Source organism: Oncorhynchus gorbuscha, linkage group LG06 (genome assembly GCF_021184085.1).
Source record: "Oncorhynchus gorbuscha isolate QuinsamMale2020 ecotype Even-year linkage group LG06, OgorEven_v1.0, whole genome shotgun sequence".
NCBI lineage: Eukaryota > Metazoa > Chordata > Actinopteri > Salmoniformes > Salmonidae > Oncorhynchus > Oncorhynchus gorbuscha.
Genome location: NC_060178.1, coordinates 83,538,347 through 83,555,390, shown reverse-complemented (window position 1 = coordinate 83,555,390; position 17,044 = coordinate 83,538,347). Strand labels below are relative to the sequence as shown.

General features: G+C 41.4%; 1 protein-coding gene across 3 annotated transcripts in view; it reads left to right on the top strand.

The window, feature by feature from the left end:
• cyth1b (cytohesin 1b) overlaps window positions 1–16,844 on the top strand; it is a 51,877-nt gene extending 35,033 nt beyond the window's left edge. For 2 of the 3 annotated variants that reach the window (XM_046354324.1, XM_046354326.1), the window contains exons 3-13: window positions 5,193–5,257; window positions 5,978–6,044; window positions 6,140–6,258; window positions 6,639–6,719; window positions 6,861–6,973; window positions 7,167–7,315; window positions 11,866–11,978; window positions 13,837–13,915; window positions 14,054–14,125; window positions 14,239–14,393; window positions 16,211–16,844. In XM_046354324.1, coding sequence (XP_046210280.1) covers window positions 5,193–5,257; window positions 5,978–6,044; window positions 6,140–6,258; window positions 6,639–6,719; window positions 6,861–6,973; window positions 7,167–7,315; window positions 11,866–11,978; window positions 13,837–13,915; window positions 14,054–14,125; window positions 14,239–14,393; window positions 16,211–16,289 — 1,092 coding nt within the window. In that variant the 3' untranslated portion in view covers window positions 16,290–16,844. The remainder of the gene's footprint in view (window positions 1–5,192; window positions 5,258–5,977; window positions 6,045–6,139; window positions 6,259–6,638; window positions 6,720–6,860; window positions 6,974–7,166; window positions 7,316–11,865; window positions 11,979–13,836; window positions 13,916–14,053; window positions 14,126–14,238; window positions 14,394–16,210) is intronic. The other variant, XM_046354323.1, reaches the window with a different exon arrangement.
• Window positions 16,845–17,044: the final 200 nt, after the last annotated feature.

Sequence of the window (17,044 nt, the reverse complement as noted above, 5' to 3'; positions counted from 1 at the left end):
TGGGTTTACTACCATTTTTTTATTTGTGCATTTGTATTGTTCAGAAATGTGGTGGGTACTCTCTTCGTTCGCAGGACTTTATCCTGCTAACGGTTCCAAATGTCTGAACTGTATTTGGTACAAGGGCTTTTATATACTCTGCGCCATCGTCTTGGAACACCTTACAAAATACTTTTAAACTGGAAGAACTTGTCCCGATTGGTGTTTTTAAATCATTGATGAAGGATTTTGAGTTTGATTCTCTGACCTGTCAATGTTTTTAATTTGCTGTTATATGATTATGTTATACTCTTGTGAATTCTCTTTTTTTTAACTAGATTACCCATAGTTTTTCATGTTGTCTGTCTTTAATTGTGTAATGACTTGGTACGGCCTATCTTGGCCAGGATGCTCTTGAAAAGATATTTCAAATCTCAATGAGCCCTTCCTGATTAAATAAAGGTTAAATATTTTTATTTATTCTCAAAGCGCTATGTGTCTCATCTCACTCTCTTATTCCTTCATCCTCCCTCTCTGTTGCTCTCTCCATCTTATTTATCCCTCTCAAATGTCTCTATCCCCCTCTCTCTCTACATTCACAAAACAATGTTTTCAATATCCCCCCCTCTTTCTCTTTGTTTCGTCTCTCTGTTTTTGTGTATTTGATCTCAGTGGCTCTGATTAGCCAGCCAGGGGCTTAGATCTTGACCTGCCCCTTAACCTGACCCTGAAAGGGACTGTGTTTGTGTGTGAGTGGTGGGACCAAGTCACTTTTATCCGAGTCTCAAGTAATACAGGTCAAGACTCAAGTTAAGTCCAAGGTATTTTAGGAGCAAGTCGAGTCACAAGTTTTCAAGTCTCAAGTCAAGTAAAAAAATAGAATCTATACATGCAACTACAACTCTTTGTGTATATAATGAGGCAGCCCTTTTCATTTGTCTACAACACAGTTTGATTAGACTATGTAATTATAAAATAGGAACCTTGTAGCAGTCATAAGAGCATGAAATCAGCAGAAGGCAGGTTGACGTGCTCAGTGTAGATTTTTTTTACAGGTCTTGGTGTTCAATGGTGAAAGCACCATATCATACAAAATGTTCAAGTAAATTTACCAAATATACACAGGCAATAGCCCAAAATAAATAGCCTCTGTACCAGGCTTAACCTATCATATCTGAATGGACACCGGTAGAGGGCAAGACCGTACAGCCTCCACTTGAGAAACCAAATGGAAACGGTCTAAAAGGAGCTCAAACAGGTAGAGACCTATAAGCACTTGGCCCCCAGGACCATACAATTACCCAATTGACAATAAACTGGTTCTACAATGTAAAAAGCATTTTGCACATCCATTGTTACATTGGTACATTCGTCTTAATCAGACTTAATGATTGTTAATATTTAAACACTATGCATACATGGAACAATCATTTTCTCTTATTGAACGTTTTGACCCCAAAGCGTGGAGCACAGGCCATGTAGCAAATTTCTGTTACACTGAGCACCATGTTCACTCCTATTACCCACAACCATAATGGCAGAGACATAGGGCTGTATCACAACCAGCCGTGATTGGGAGTCCCATAGGGTGGCACACAATTGGCCCAGCATTGTCTGGGTTTGGCGGGTGTAGGCCGTCATTGTAAATAAGAATTGTTCTTAACTGATTTGCCTTGTTAAATCATATCTTAAAAAGTAGGACACAGACACACAGAACTCTAACATAACACAGGAAATATGAATGAAATAAACAGAACTTCTCCCTCATTAGTCTTGCGAACGTTCATGTGCACTATAAACATTGGGCCCACTCAGAGCAGTGTACGAAATGGTTGGCTAAATGAAAATGTATTATAGGTCTATGAAACAGAAATGACTGTTGAAATTAACAGTATAGGGATGGAATGATGAAACGCTAGCTATTATTATTGTTGTATTGGATGTCATATAGATTTACCACATAAGTCTATGTATTTATATGTGTGAAAGCAACAGCAAACATTTCAACAAGGAAAAAAAGCCCTCCATAGGCAGGAGTTTGTAGAGCGCAAGTGAAGAGCTTCGCATATGATGTGTCTTCGCCACAGTAATAATTCATTTTAACAGCAAATTCCAAATACAAGCTTCATAACTAAATGATACATTTCAAGCAATTTTTACATACCAAAAGATCAGTCGGCCTATGTTCGTAATTGTTGCTGGTGAGCTAGCAAAGTAAACAGTTAATATTCTTGATTTTATTTAACTAGGCAAGTCAGTTAAGAACAAATTCTTATTTACAATGACGGCCTACCAGAAGGCAAAAGGGATGCAGCACAACATGGTATAAAATAGGAACCTTGTAGCAGTCATACGAGCATGAAATCAGCAGACGGCAGGTTGATCCTCAACACAGGGGCCCCTCAGGGGTGCGTGCTCAGTCCCCTCTGTTCACCCATGACTGCACGGCCAAGCACAACTCCAACACAATCATTTAAGACCGTTTAAAGGGCATGACAACACCTATTCCCCCTCCGGAGACTGATAATATTTGGCATGGGTCCTCAGATCCTCAAAAGGTTCTATAGCTGCATCATCGACAGCATCCTGGCAGGTTGCATCACTGCCTGGTATGGCAACTGCTCGGCCTCTGAACGCAAGGCACTACAGAGGGTAGTGCGAACGGCCCAGCACATCACTGGGGCCAAGCTTCCGGCCATCCAGGACCTCTATACCAGGCGGTGTCAGAGGAAGACCCTAAATATTGTTGTTGACTCCAGCCACTCTAGTCATAGACTGGTTTCTCTGCTACCGCACGGAAACGGTACTGGAATGCCAAGTCTAGGTCCAAAAGGCTTTTAAACCGCTTCTACCCCCAAGTCATAAGACTCATGAACATCTAATCAAATGGCTACCCAGACACTTTGCATTGCCCCCTCCCCCCATTATTTTACACCGCTGCTACTATCTGTTATCATCTATGCATAGTCACTTTAATAACTCTACCTACATGTACATATTACCCCGTACCGGTACCCCCCTGTATTTAGTCTCGCTATTGTTATTTCACTGCTGCTCTTTAATGACTTGTTGCTTTTGTTTCTTATTCTTATCTGTATTTTTTTTAAACTGCATTGTTGGTTAGGGGCTCGTAAGTAATACAATTTGATTTGAGTCCCATTGCTTTAGGACTTGGTCTAGTGGTTTAAGCATGTCCCTGTTTAGGTCACCTAATAGGACAAATTCAGACTTGGTGTAAAGGGCCAGGAGAGAGCTTAGGGCATTTAGGGCACATGCCGGTGCTGATGGTGGCCGATAACACCCAGTATCAGTCAACAAAGTTTAATGTGTAAAATCAGCAAATCAAATTGTTTGGGGACAGACTTGGTGGAGACAACCGAGCACTGAAGGTGATCCTTGTTAAAGATTGCCACTCCATCACCTTTGGAAGATCTGTCTTGCCAAAAAAGATTATAACGAGAAAGGTTAACATTGCTCAAAACTCTCTTTCTTAACCATGTCTCTGTAATGACCAACACATCTGGATTGGAGCTGTGAACACACACTTTCAATTGATCCATTTTAGGTAATAAGATTCTAGTGTTAACGTGCAGAAAACCCAGGCTTTTACAAGACCAGAAATAATTGAAGCAGATATCAGAGCACAAATCAGAATTGGGGCTAGCAACAGCAGATGGCCAGGGTGTTCATGCACATTTCCAGATATAATTGGAAGTAATACAATCAGGGCAAGGCAGAGGACAGGGAGAGCTCTGCAGTGTTGATTTTATAACATTGGAATGTGCATTAGATGGCAACAAGATCATATTGTACAGCAATTTCATCAGGTAACTTGTATACAACGCCGGTGAGATGTGGTTAGAATAGGATGAGAGGCCAAGAGTCCGTGTAACTAATAGAGAGTCAGAGTCCCGAGTGTGGGAACAAACAGTCTGTCCCACGGTTGGTCTAAACAAGCAAGTTCATAGTCAACTAAACATGCAGGAGTCATGAGACAAATAGCATAAAGCACAAGAGAAAAATATAACAACTTGGGGCTAGCCATTGTAAGTTCAGAGTCACTCGCCTCAACAGTGCATGTGTGCTGGAGACTAGCGAAAGCTCGGGGGAGAGGGTGGGGGGGGGTGGCAGGGGTGCCTATACCAGAGAGGGGGAGACAGGCCAGGGCAGACGGTGAACCGATCGCCAGGTGGAATCCAAGTAGCAGTGCAGCAGGCAATCGGAGTACTTGGGAGAAGCTTTTTTTCGAGAGGCTAACGTAGTTGGTAAGTCTCTGACCGTCTTTTCCACGTAGAAAAGGAGGTTGTTAGCTAGCTATATCTTTTCAGTGTTGGTGAATGGTCCTTTACGATGTCCAAACAAAGTTCTCCTGTGGCTGTTGTGTTTTGGGGATTCGGAGGAGGTTATCTTCTCTGCACAGATGGAGGGGGCTTCATAAGCCAAACAATGTTTAGAGCTGCATATTTATTTATTATGTCAATCCTCTCATCCTACAATTTGACCTTTGCACTGCACCCAATTCTATAGCTGAATGCTACAGCAAATCCGTAATCTGTTCGCTAGCTCACCGACCTGTGTTGATTGACAATTATCTGGTCCAATCACAGGGTCGAGTGTGCGTTTCACTAGCCAATCTGTCGCAGGTTTCTTTTGCAAGGGCGACGCAGCGGCTACTGTCTCTGGCTGTGTGTAGAGTAATCCACATTGACTCCGTGCCACAAAATGAGTGACCGGTGGGGGGAGGGTTGTCTGGTTTGAACCTAGCTAGCAGCAGGTGCATCAGTTCCCAGTGGGATCATCTGTAGAAGATTCACCCACTTACCTCCTACACAACCCATAGAACTGTCTCCACTTACCTCCTCCTACACAACCCATAGGATTGTCTCCACTTAACTCCTCCCAAACAGTATATAAAGTATGTCTCCTGTAAGAAACCTTGAAACCCCTTTTTCAAAGGCAGATATTTCAGTTGGTTTACGTCTAACATACTCCATCCATACACCAATTACATAAACACAACAAACTTCTCTCACTCTTCTTTCTCCCGCCTTCATTCCTCTCTCTTCCTCCCTCCCTCTCTTTTAGTGCCATGGGTATGAGTATTAACTGAGGCTGCATCAAAGCTGCTCTGTGGGGTTGAGGGATGGTCAGACATTACGAGACAGACAGAGTAATGTGATCTCACTGTACCATACACTTATCTCTCTCTCTAGAGGCTGAAGGATGAGATAGAAGAGGTGACGAATGAAATTGACAACCTGGGCATTACCAAAGAGAGGTATGATCTGTGTGTGTTTCTATGTCTGTTATTGTGATTGTGTATCACTCTACTGAGGATTGTCCTGTGTGTACTGTATGTACTGTGTGCGTTCTACGCTTTGTGTGGTGATGGCTCTGCCCCTCCCTGCCTTCAGGCTATGCTCAAACCCTACACCCCAACCCTAGCACTTTGTTCTGCCACCTGTGATCTCTAGGGCCATCCAAGCCCGCCCCCTGAAAAATAAATAATAGTTGCACTTGTCTTTTCCTACAAGCACTTTGCTGATAACGTTTTATTGAGGAAAAAGTTACTTACTACTACTGTGATATGTGTGGCTGCCTTACCTAGCTATCTTCAGATGAATGCACTAACTGTAAGTCGCTCTGGATAAGAGCGTCTGCTAAATTATTCAAATGTAAAAAATGTTGGGAGAGGGAGAAGAATCATCCTTAATGATTGGTAATGATGTCAGTGATCGGGTGTCTGTGTGTGTCTCCTTTAAGAGTGATTGGTCTCGGCCAGTTGTTGCCCCGAAGCTACAGACATCTAAATGAGTTAATGGGGCTGTTAATTGAGGGATGGTGTTAATAACATGTATGAAGTGTGTGTTTAAATGGTTTACAAAGATTTCTGTCTGTTATGAGGGTAATTGGAATTGTGTTTTGAAGGTCCTATGTAGTGTTTAGGTAGGCTCTATGAATGTGTTATACAGACTTCATAACTGTGTTTTGTCTGTAGAAAAAGCATGCAGAGAAACAAGCAGGTGTCCATGGGCCGTAAGAAGTTCAACATGGACCCCAAGAAGGTGAGGGAGAAACCCAATGGCAAACCAGCCCCTAACCTCCACTCTGTGCTGTGGTTGGGATTCTGTGTTTTGATTGGCTGTGTACCATCAATCAGGGGATCCGGTTTTTGATTGACAGCGGTCTGCTGAAGAACACCAGCAATGACATCGCCCAGTTTCTCTATAAAGGGGAGGGGCTTAACAAGACCGCCATCGGAGACTATCTGGGGGAGAGGTGAGAAACGGGTGGGTGGGTGAGCAGTATTGAGTGACCTCTTAAGTGACCTCTTAAGTGGGTTAATGCATTCTCAACTCAGTGATATTGATTTGGCCCATCCTCCCTAGACAGACAGACACACACTCACACATTGGCCACAGAAGGAGGTCAGTATTAGGAGATTATAGATTATATTTGAGTTTCCATGTTTCTGGTTGCAGAGCTGTTCTCTGAGAAATCTCACAGCAAAATTTTGAAAAAAGGAGAAACAGAATGAACAGGAAATGCATATTTTTGTTTTTAAAACGTTTAATTACAGTATTCCCTACTGAACATGACCCTATTCAGTTTTATGGCCATAGACTTGAATACTCTCTGTTGGTATGTGTTTTCTGTAGAAATGACTTCAATCTTGAGGTTCTACATGCCTTCGTGGAGCTGCATGAATTCACAGACCTCAACCTGGTCCAGGCCCTCAGGTAACACACACACACACACACACACACACACACACACACACACACACACACACACACACACACACACACACACACACACACACACACACACACACACACACACACACACACATACATATGATTGCATGTTCTCTCACCCAGGCAGTTCCTTTGGAGTTTCCGGTTGCCAGGCGAAGCTCAGAAGATCGACAGGATGATGGAGGCGTTTGCCCAGAGATACTGTCACTGTAACCCTGGGGTCTTCCAGCACAGCGGTATAGAAAGGCCACCATTCAGTCACACACACACACACACACACACACACACACACACACACACACACACACACACACACACACACACACACACACACACACACACACACACACACACACACACACACACACACACACACACACACACACACACACACACACACAAACCTTCCTGTCCCTCTCTGTGCTCCAGATACGTGTTATGTGTTGTCGTTTGCTGTGATCATGCTGAACACCAGTCTCCATAACCCCAATGTGAAGGACAAACCCTCCCACCAGAGATTCAGCGCCATGAACAGAGGAATCAACGATGGAGGTGACCTGCCTGAGGACCTACTCAGGGTATTTATCACTTTCTCCATCCCTCTGTCCTTTTATAAAGCTCTCTCTCTTCCCCTCCCATTATCTATACCTCTGTCTCTTCCGCCCTCGATCCATACAATACTAGAGGTTGAGGACCTGGTCACACATGACAACGCCTGTCTATATACAGTGTCGTGACGATGTGCAAATAGTTAAAGTAGAAAAAATAAAATTAATAAACATAAATATGGGTTGTGTTTACAATGGTGTTTGTTCTTCACTGGTTGCCCTTTTCTTGTGGCAATAGGTCACATTTTGCTGATGTGACGACACACTGGTATTTCACCCAATACATCAAATAAAATCAAATGTTATTGGTCACGTATACATATTTAGCAGATGTTGTTGTGGGTGTAGCGAAATGCTTCTGTTCCTAGCTCCAACAGTGCAGTAGTACAGCGCCCTAATACAGCGCCCTAATAATGGCACCCTTGGTAAATATATGCTTTTGGTCTTTCATTCAAAATATACACAAAAATCAAACATTTTATTAAAGTAAAATAATTGACAGAAAAAATGTTTTTATCATAAAACACATATTTTTCTCAAATATATGTGTGCCACAGTTATTGGCACCCTTCATTCAATACTTTGCGCAAGCTCCCTTTGCCAAGATAACAGCTCTGTCTTCTCTTATAATGTGTAATGAGTTTGGAGAACACATGGCAAGGGATCTCCTCTTCAGCACATCCTGTCGATAAGGATAGGGGTGTGCTCCTTCTGCTGTCTCCTGAAGTCCATGATCAGCTCCTTCGTTTTGTTGAGGGAGAGGTTATTTTCCTGGCGGAGTGGGAGTTTATCAAAATTGGATTTGTTTTCGAATTCTTTGTGGGTCTGTGTAATCTGAGGGAAATGTGTCTCTAATAGGGTCATACATTTGGCAGGAGGTTAGGAAGTGCAGCTCAGTTTCCACCTCATTTTGTGGGAAGTCTCTCTCTCTCTCTCCTCTCAATTCAATTTGCTTTATTGGCATGCTGTAACAATTTATTTATTGCCAAAGCATATTTTGGTGATTAAGTGATACATTTACAATATTAACATAATTAAAATAATAATAATAATCAACATTGTCAATGGGACAATCAGTAACAACAATAATCAAGGGTAAAAATAACCATACAATGGACAATAACATAAAGGGCATATGCAGGTTGGTTGGTCTGTAAGACACTGTCCCTCATTTTATGGCAGCTATCTAGTGCTCTGCCAACCCACAACGCTCTGCGTCCTCCCCCAATAGGACGGGTAGCCTATTCTCATCAGAGAGGTCTTTGAAACCTTGAATAAGGAAATTACACTATTTGTTTTATAATTTGTCAGGAAATGCAGCTCTGTCTCAGGTTATGGTGTAGTGGTTGCACAGCCTTTCCTCTAAATGGAGCAGGTTTCCTGTGTCTACCCTTCTCAATGACAAGGCTGTGCTCATTGAGCATGTTCTTTGTCAAGGTTTTTCTAAAGTTTTGATTAGTCACCATGGTCAAATAGTTTGCCATGGTGCCAGATAGCACTGCTTTGTGCTTGTGTTTCCCAATAGGATAATTGTTTTGACTGTTGTAATTTGGTTTATTCTGATTCATTGGATGTTTGGTCCTGAGGCTTCAGTGTGTTAGTGAAACAGGTTTGTGAACCTGGACCAGCTAAATGAGGGGACACTATGCTCAGCTCTTGGCATTGCAGGGCATGGTAATGATATGAGAGGGGGTCACTGTATTTTAGATTTTTCCAAAACAGAATTGCTTTTTAAATTATTTTTAATTATTAGTGGATGTTGGCCTAATTCTGCCTTGCATGTATTGTTTGTAATTTTCCTCTGGACAATCTTACAAAACTCTGTATGCAGGGTCTCAATGGGGTGTTTGTCCCATTGGGTGGAATCTTGTTTTGCAAGTGGACCCTGCACCTCGCTGCCATATAGTGCAATTGGTTCAATGACAATCAATTAGTTTTCGCCAAATTTGAGGTATTTCGATTTGATTTAGTTTTTTAGAATGCCCTGTGTGCTTTCTCTCTGTTCATTCACCGCCTCATGAAGGTGTCCTGTAAATATGATTTTTAAACCTAAGTAATTGTAGTGTGTGCCCTACTCTATATTTTGTACCAATTATGAACTTTGGTCTAATTCCCTGAGATCTGCATCTTCTCTGGAAAATGAATAATTTTTGTATTTTTGGGGTGTACTGCCAGGGCCCAGGTCTGGCAGTACTGCTCTAGCAGGTCCAGGCTCAGCTGTAGGCCATGTGTTGTGGGTGACAGCAGGCACAGGTCATCTGCTTTTTCTAGAATACCAAATCAAATCAAATTTATTTATATAACCCTTCGTACATCAGCTGATATCTCAAAGTGCTGTACAGAAACCCAGCCTAAAACCCCAAACAGCAAGCAATGCAGGTGTAGAAGCACGGTGGCTAGGAAAAACTCCCTAGAAAGGCCAAAACCTAGGAAGAAACCTAGAGAAGAACCAGGCTATGTGGGGTGACCAGTCCTCTTCTGGCTGTGCCAGGTGGAGATTATAACAGAACATGGCCAAGATGTTCAAATGTTCATAAATGACCAGCATGGTCGAATAATAACAAGGCAGATAAGTTGAAACTGGAGCAGCAGCACAGTCAGGTGGACCGGGGACAGCAAGGAGTCATCATACCACTGTTGATGTAAATATTGAAGAGCGTGGGGCTCAGATTGCAAACCTGGCGAAGGCCCCGCCTTTGGTTAAAGAATTATTATGTTTTTTCTTACCAGTTTTGATAATGTCATATGTTTTACCCCCTACACCACCTTCAATAACTTTTTAGAACAGTCCTGTAGTCAAAATAGAATCAAATGCATTTTGAAAGTCGATAAAGCAAGCATACATTTTGGTGCTATTTTGGTGGACATGTTTATCTATCAGGGTGTGTCAGGTGTAAATATGATTGGTCATGTAATATTTTGGTATAAATCGAATTTGGCTTTTACTTGACATTGTGCTTATTAAGGAAGTTTTAGAACTCTTGCATTTATAATACTACAGAAAACCTCCCTCAAATTATTGTTCACACAAATGCGTCTGTAATTGTTAGGGTAAAATACGTCTCTGTTCTTAAAGATTGGGGTTATGAGTCCTTTATTCCAGATGTCAGGAAAATAACCTACAGTCAGGATAAATCTAACAGTTTTAATATAGCGAATTGAAATTTTGCACTAGTGAATTTGAGCACCTCATTTAGGATGCCATCAGGTCTGCATGCTTTTTTTTTATTTTATTTTTTACATTTAAGGGCCTGAAGTTTCTTATAGAGCTCCTGGTCAGTCATTGGGGAGTCCAAAGGATTTTGATTGTTCTTTATAGCTTTTTCTAATCCATTCAATTTCTCATGAATTTGGCATTGTTCTGTGTTTGTGTCAGTTTGAACGGTGTTGTAGAGTGTTTTAAAATGGGTTGTCCATATGTCACCATTTTGTAATGCTAATCCCTCTAGTTTCCAATTTTGCCAAAAATGGTTTGTTCATGGACTACTCAATTTGTGTCAGCTGCTTGCTGTTGTACTGGGCTTTTTTGGTTCTGAGCGTATGTTTATAGAGTTTTAATGTCTCACCGTAATAAGGCGTAAAGCGTAATTCACCATTATTTGGGTCTCTGTGCTTTTGGTTTGACAGTCTTGTCATCTGTGGGGGTTTTTGGTTTGTTTTTTATAAATCCAGTTGTGCTTCTTTTGCCGTTTGCCTGACTATATTGTTGATGTTTTTCTACTGACAGATTGATGCCTTCTTTACTGTGAGTGGATGTGGTTTCCAGAATGTTATCTAAGAGTGTTTAGATTTTAAAAATCTTTCTCCTCCTCTCTCTCTCTTTCCATACCTTTCTATTTTCTCTCTCTCTCCATCCCTCTTTCTCTCTCTCATATATATATATATATATATATATATATATATATATATATATATAATATCCCTCTTTCTCTCTCTCATATATATATATATATATATATATATATATATATATATAATATCCCTCTTTCTCCCTCCATATCTCCCTCTTTCTCCTCCATATATCCCTCTCCATATCTCTCTTTCTCTCTCTCTCTCTCTCTCTCTCTCTCTCTCTCTCTCTCTCTCTCTCTCTCTCTCTCTCTCTCTCTCTCTCTCTCTCTCTCTCTCTCTCTCTCTCTCTCTCTCTCTCTCTCTCTCTCTCTCTCTCTCTCTCTCTCTCTCTCTCTCTCTCTCTTTATTTATTTATTTATTTATTTATTTATTTATTTATTTATTTATTTATTTATTTATTTATTTATTTATTTATTTTTATTTATTTATTTATTTATTTATTTATTTCTCTCTCTCATATATATATATCTCTTTCACTGCATCTCTCTCCATATCCCTCTCCATATCCCCCTCTCTTTCTCTCCCTCTCTCTTTCTCTCTCTCCTTTTCTCTTTCTTTCTTTCTTTCTCTCTCTCTCTTTCTTTCTGTTTCTCTCTTTCTTTCTGTTTCTCTCTCTCTCTCCATATCACTCACTCTCAATATCTCTCTCTCTCTCGCGCTCTCTGTAGAACCTGTATGAGGGTATAAAGAACGAGCCCTTTAAAATTCCAGAGGATGATGGGAATGACCTCACACACACTTTCTTCAACCCTGACCGGGAGGGCTGGCTACTCAAACGAGGTGAGAGAGTCAACTTTGCTGTAAAAGTCTTATAGAACACAGGACAGCAAGCTGTATTGATACTTCCACTCCCTCGTATGGACAGATGCAGAACTACACTCTCTTGTTTGGCCTTCTCATTCATACCAAGAATATAGCCTATATAATGAGTATAAACATATATAATGGGTAAAAGTATTTATGACTCAATGTAGTTTGTCTTTGTGTTTTTTCTTCCTTATTTGTTTTGGATGATTTTGGTCTCCAGGAGGTATGTATGTAAATATGTATTTATGGATTGGAAGCCTGATGCCTTGATCACGCCAACAGCGTCATTTTGTTACACTAGAAGTACATTAATTTCCAATGGAGCGCTGCATTTACCTTGCAGCGTTGCATCGCAGTGCGTTCTGTGTGGTGCATACGTTGGATTTATGGAACATATGCGTCAAACTGAATGCGTAGACGGCTTGACAGAAATGGTAACAGAAGGTGAATGTTGAACATTTGTTGCACACATATCCAGATGATGCTGCTTACTATTTTGTGTAATAACGCTATCAGTGTGATCAAGGTGTTAACCTCCTCAGCCTGTATGTGCTTTGCTTCTTGGTGCTGCTTCCCATACCCTGCCATGCAACCCATGCCATGCAACATAGCCCATCTGTAAACAGTCTATCTATCTACCTACCTCATCCCCATACTGGTATTTATTGATTTTGCTCCTTTGCACCCCAGTATCTCTACTTGCATCTTCTGCCGATCTACCATTCCAGTGTTTAATTGCTATATTGTAATTACTTCGCCACCATGGCCTATTTATTTCCTTAACTTATCTCATTTGCACTCACTGTATATAGACTTTTTGTTTTCTTTTGTTCTACTGTATTATTGACTGTATGTTTTGTTTATTCTATGTGTAACTCTGTGTTGTTCTATGTGTAGAATTGCTATGCTTTATCTTGGCCAGGTCGCAGTTGTAAATGAGAACTTGTTCTCAACTAGCCTACCTGGTGAAATAAAGGTGAAATAAAAAAAACAAGGTTTTGTCCAATGAAAATCTACTGTTAACTATGATTTCATTATGAAGAATGAAATGGTGTTTAATTGTTGGTAAAAATGTGATTTATCTGCTCTTTAATCTGTGCAAGATGTCATTGACTTCAACGCAAACAACCTTTAAACCTAACCCTACCATCCAATCAGTATCTCAACCATAGAGATATATAGAGGACTCTTGTGCTCAAAAGCCCATTGCAGCATGGGCAGCGCAATTGAGGACTTTTACCATTTTGAAGTAGTCAACTGGGTGGGACTTCCTATGGGTTAGAAAATGATCACATTATTCCATCCGGGTCATCAGGAGGAATCAGCTAATGAATTATACTCGTGACCAAATATTCTATAACTGCAGGTGGCAGTAAATCGGCAACATTTATACCTGTTCAAACATCACACTCCAGGTGGCAGTATGCACCCTTTCAGTTTGTTTAGCAACTCACAGAAGTAGTAGTAGTAGAAGAAGAAAATGTACTACTTCAAAATGGAGATGGCCTCAATGGCACTGCCTGTGCACTTATAGACGCCATAATGGGACAGATACAAAAAAAGAGTTCTCTATCATTCTGTATGATCTCAACTAATGCATTGCATTCATGGTCAACTTTGTTGCTATCATGCTGTGTCTTCTGAGAAACATGACTGCATTAAAGACTACCTGGAATGCGTCCATAGCCTCCTGCCTGGTACTGGCTGATGTCTGGGCTGCCGTCTGCCTGGACTGTCAAGGGGCACCTTTTTAATCTGTGGATTTTGCTTGTTCTAACCCTTTAATCTAATGAATCCTGATTGAACTCTGACCTTTAACCTCTAACCCCCTCAGGAGGGCGTGTGAAGACATGGAAGAGACGATGGTTCATCCTCACAGACAACTGCCTGTACTACTTTGAGTACACTACTGTGAGTTGCTCTCTCTTCCTATTCCTCTCTCTTTTTCTGTTATGCTTTTTCTCCATTACATGCAATGTACCAGTTGTGAGCTGTAATGCTCTCGCTGTGTTTTCTCTCTTCTCGTTTCTCACTCCTCCCTCCCTCCAGGATAAGGAGCCTAGGGGTATCATCCCTCTGGAGAATCTGAGTATTAGAGAGGTGGACGACTCCAAGAAACCAGTAAGTTACTTTCTTTCTCTCTCCCTCTTTTCCTGTGCTCTTTCTCCCTGTTTCCTTTTAAAAGCCTCTGAGTCACATCTATCTCTCTCCCTCGCTTTCTCTCTCTCTCTCAGAACTGTTTTGAGCTGTTCATCCCGGACCACAGGGATCAGGTGATCAAGGCATGTAAGACCGAGGCGGACGGACGTGTTGTCGAGGGCAACCACACTTTCTATCGAATCTCTGCCCCCACAGCCGGGGAAAAGGAGGAGTGGATCACCAGCATAAAGTGAATTATTGGCGGTGTCCAAATAACCTCTCATTCTTCCTGAAGTGTATATGCATTCAAAAAACACCATTGGATTTGTGTAGGCATGCGCTAGAGGGACTATGGAAATATACAGTTGAAGTCGGAAGTTTACATACACCTTAGCCAAATACATTTAAACTCAGTTTCACAATTCCTGACAATTAATCCAAGTAAAAATTCCCTGTCTTAGGTCAGTTAGGATCACCACTTTATTTTAAGAATGTGAAATGTCAGAATAATAGTAGAGAGAAGGATTTATTTCAGCTTTTATTTATTTCATCACATTTCCAGTGGTTCAGAAGTTTACATGCACTCAATTAGTATTTGGTAGCATTGCATTTAAATTGTTTAACTTGGGTCAAACGTTTCGAGTAGCCTTCCACAAGCTTCCCACAATACGTTTGTTGAATTTTGGCCCATTCCTCCTGACAGAGATGTTGTAACTGAGTCAGGTTTGTAGGCCTCCTTGCTCGCACACGCTTTTTCAGTTCTGCCCACAAAGTTTCTATTGGATTGAGTTCAGGGCTTTGTGATGGCCACTCCAATACCATGACTTTGTTGTCCTTAAGCCATTTTGCCACAACTTTGGAAGTATGCTTGAGGTCATTGTCCATTTGGAAGACTCATTTGCGACCAAGCTTTAACTTCCTGACTGATGTCTTGAGATGTTGCTTCAATATATCCACATAATTTTCTTTCCTCATAATGCCATCTATTTTGTGAAGTGCACCAGTCCCTCCAGCAGCAAAGCACCCCCACAACATGATGCTGCCACCCCGGTGCTTCACGGTTGGGATGGTGTTCTTCGGCTTGCAAGACTCCCCCCTTTTCCTCCAAACATGACGATGGTCATTATGGCCAAACAGTTCTATTTTTGTTTCATCAGACCAGAGGACATTTCTCCAAAAAGTATGATCTTTGTCCCCATGTGCAGTTGCAAACCGTAGTCTGACATTTTCATGGCGGTTTTGGAGCAGTGGCTTCTTCCTTGCTGAGTGACCTTTCAGGTTATGTCGATATAGGACTAGTTTTACTGTGGATATAGATATTTTTGTACCTGTTTCCTCCAGCATCTTCACAAGGTCCTTTGCTGTTGTTCTGGGATTGATTTCCACTTTTCGCCCCAAATTACGTTAATTTTCATTGTGAGATATCTGTTGTTTTGAATTTGGCGCCCTGCACTTTCACTGGCTGTTGTCATATCAATCCGTTAACCGGATTGCAGCCCTAAGTTAAGCAAAGAGGCACAGAGTTTGAAGGTAGGCCTTGAAATACATCCACATGTACACCTCCAATTGACTCAAATTATGTCAATTAGCCTATCAGAAGCTTCTAAAGCCATGACATCATTTTCTGGAATTTTCCAAGCTGTTTAAAGCCACAGTCAACTTTAGAGTATGTAAACTTCTGACCCGCTGGAATTGTGATACAGTGAATTATAAGTGAAATAATCTGTCTTTAAACAATTTTTGGAAAAATGACTTGTGTCATGCACAAAGTAGATGTCGTAACCGACTTGCCAAAACTATAATTTGTTAACAAGGAATTTGTGGAGTGGTTGAAAAATGAGTTTGAATGACTCCAACCTAAGTGTATGTACACATCTGACTTCAACTGTACCAGTCATTTACTTTCAAATCTATTCCGGGAAGTGAACAAGTGCACATTTTGGGAGAAAGGCGAGAGTTTTGGTTCTTATTTCTTCCAAGTCATGTCCTATCCTTCATCTGTATGATCCTGCTCTAGTCTCATGCCAAAAAGTTAAATTCATATTGTTCTCCCCTCTCTTAATGTAGAAATGCCATCAGCAGGGACCCCTTCTACGAGATGCTGGCAGCCCGGAAGAAGAAGGTGTCTGCCCTGACAAGTCTGTAGAAAAGACCCAGGCTCCAGCACTTCAGCAGGAGGAGCAGGCCTCACTCTATTCTACAGCCCAGTGTTTGTGCCCATGGACCTGAACTAAAGGACCTATGGAACTGTATACACAAGAAAGCAGAAGATCCCCAAAGCCTGTTGGATGTCTAGGTGGACGCTGTCATCATATTGATCTTGTATTAATCAGATTCATAAACATTGGAGGGGAAGGATTATGAAGGGGCACAGGGTTGGGACAGGAATGCAGAGAGGATTAATGTCCTTTTTCAGCGCCCTTTACAGGAAGTTACATAATGCAATATTATGCTTTGATAATTAACAGAGAAAGGCAACATGAACCTTGTCATAGTGCTGTCATAGTTCTTGTCATAGTGCTGTTATAACTACAGAACATTTCTTTCTGAATGGTTCTCATAACAAACCACCACTGTTTCTCCTCTCTCTCCGTCTCTCTGTATGTCTCTGTGTGTTTCTCTCGCTGTCTATCTTTCTCAATCTCTGTGTTTCTCTCGCTGTCTCTCTTTCTCCGTCTCTCTGTATGTCTCTGTGTGTGTTTCTCGCTGTCTATCTTTCTCAATCTCTCTGTATGTCTCTCTGTGTTTCTCTCGCTGTCTATCTTTCTCAGTCTCTGTATGTCTCTGTGTGTTTCTCTCGCTGTCTATCTTTCTGTGTGTTTCTCTCGCTGTCTCTCTCTCTCCGTCTCTCTGTATGTCTCTCTGTGTTTCTCTCGCTGTCTATCTTTCTCCATCTCTGTA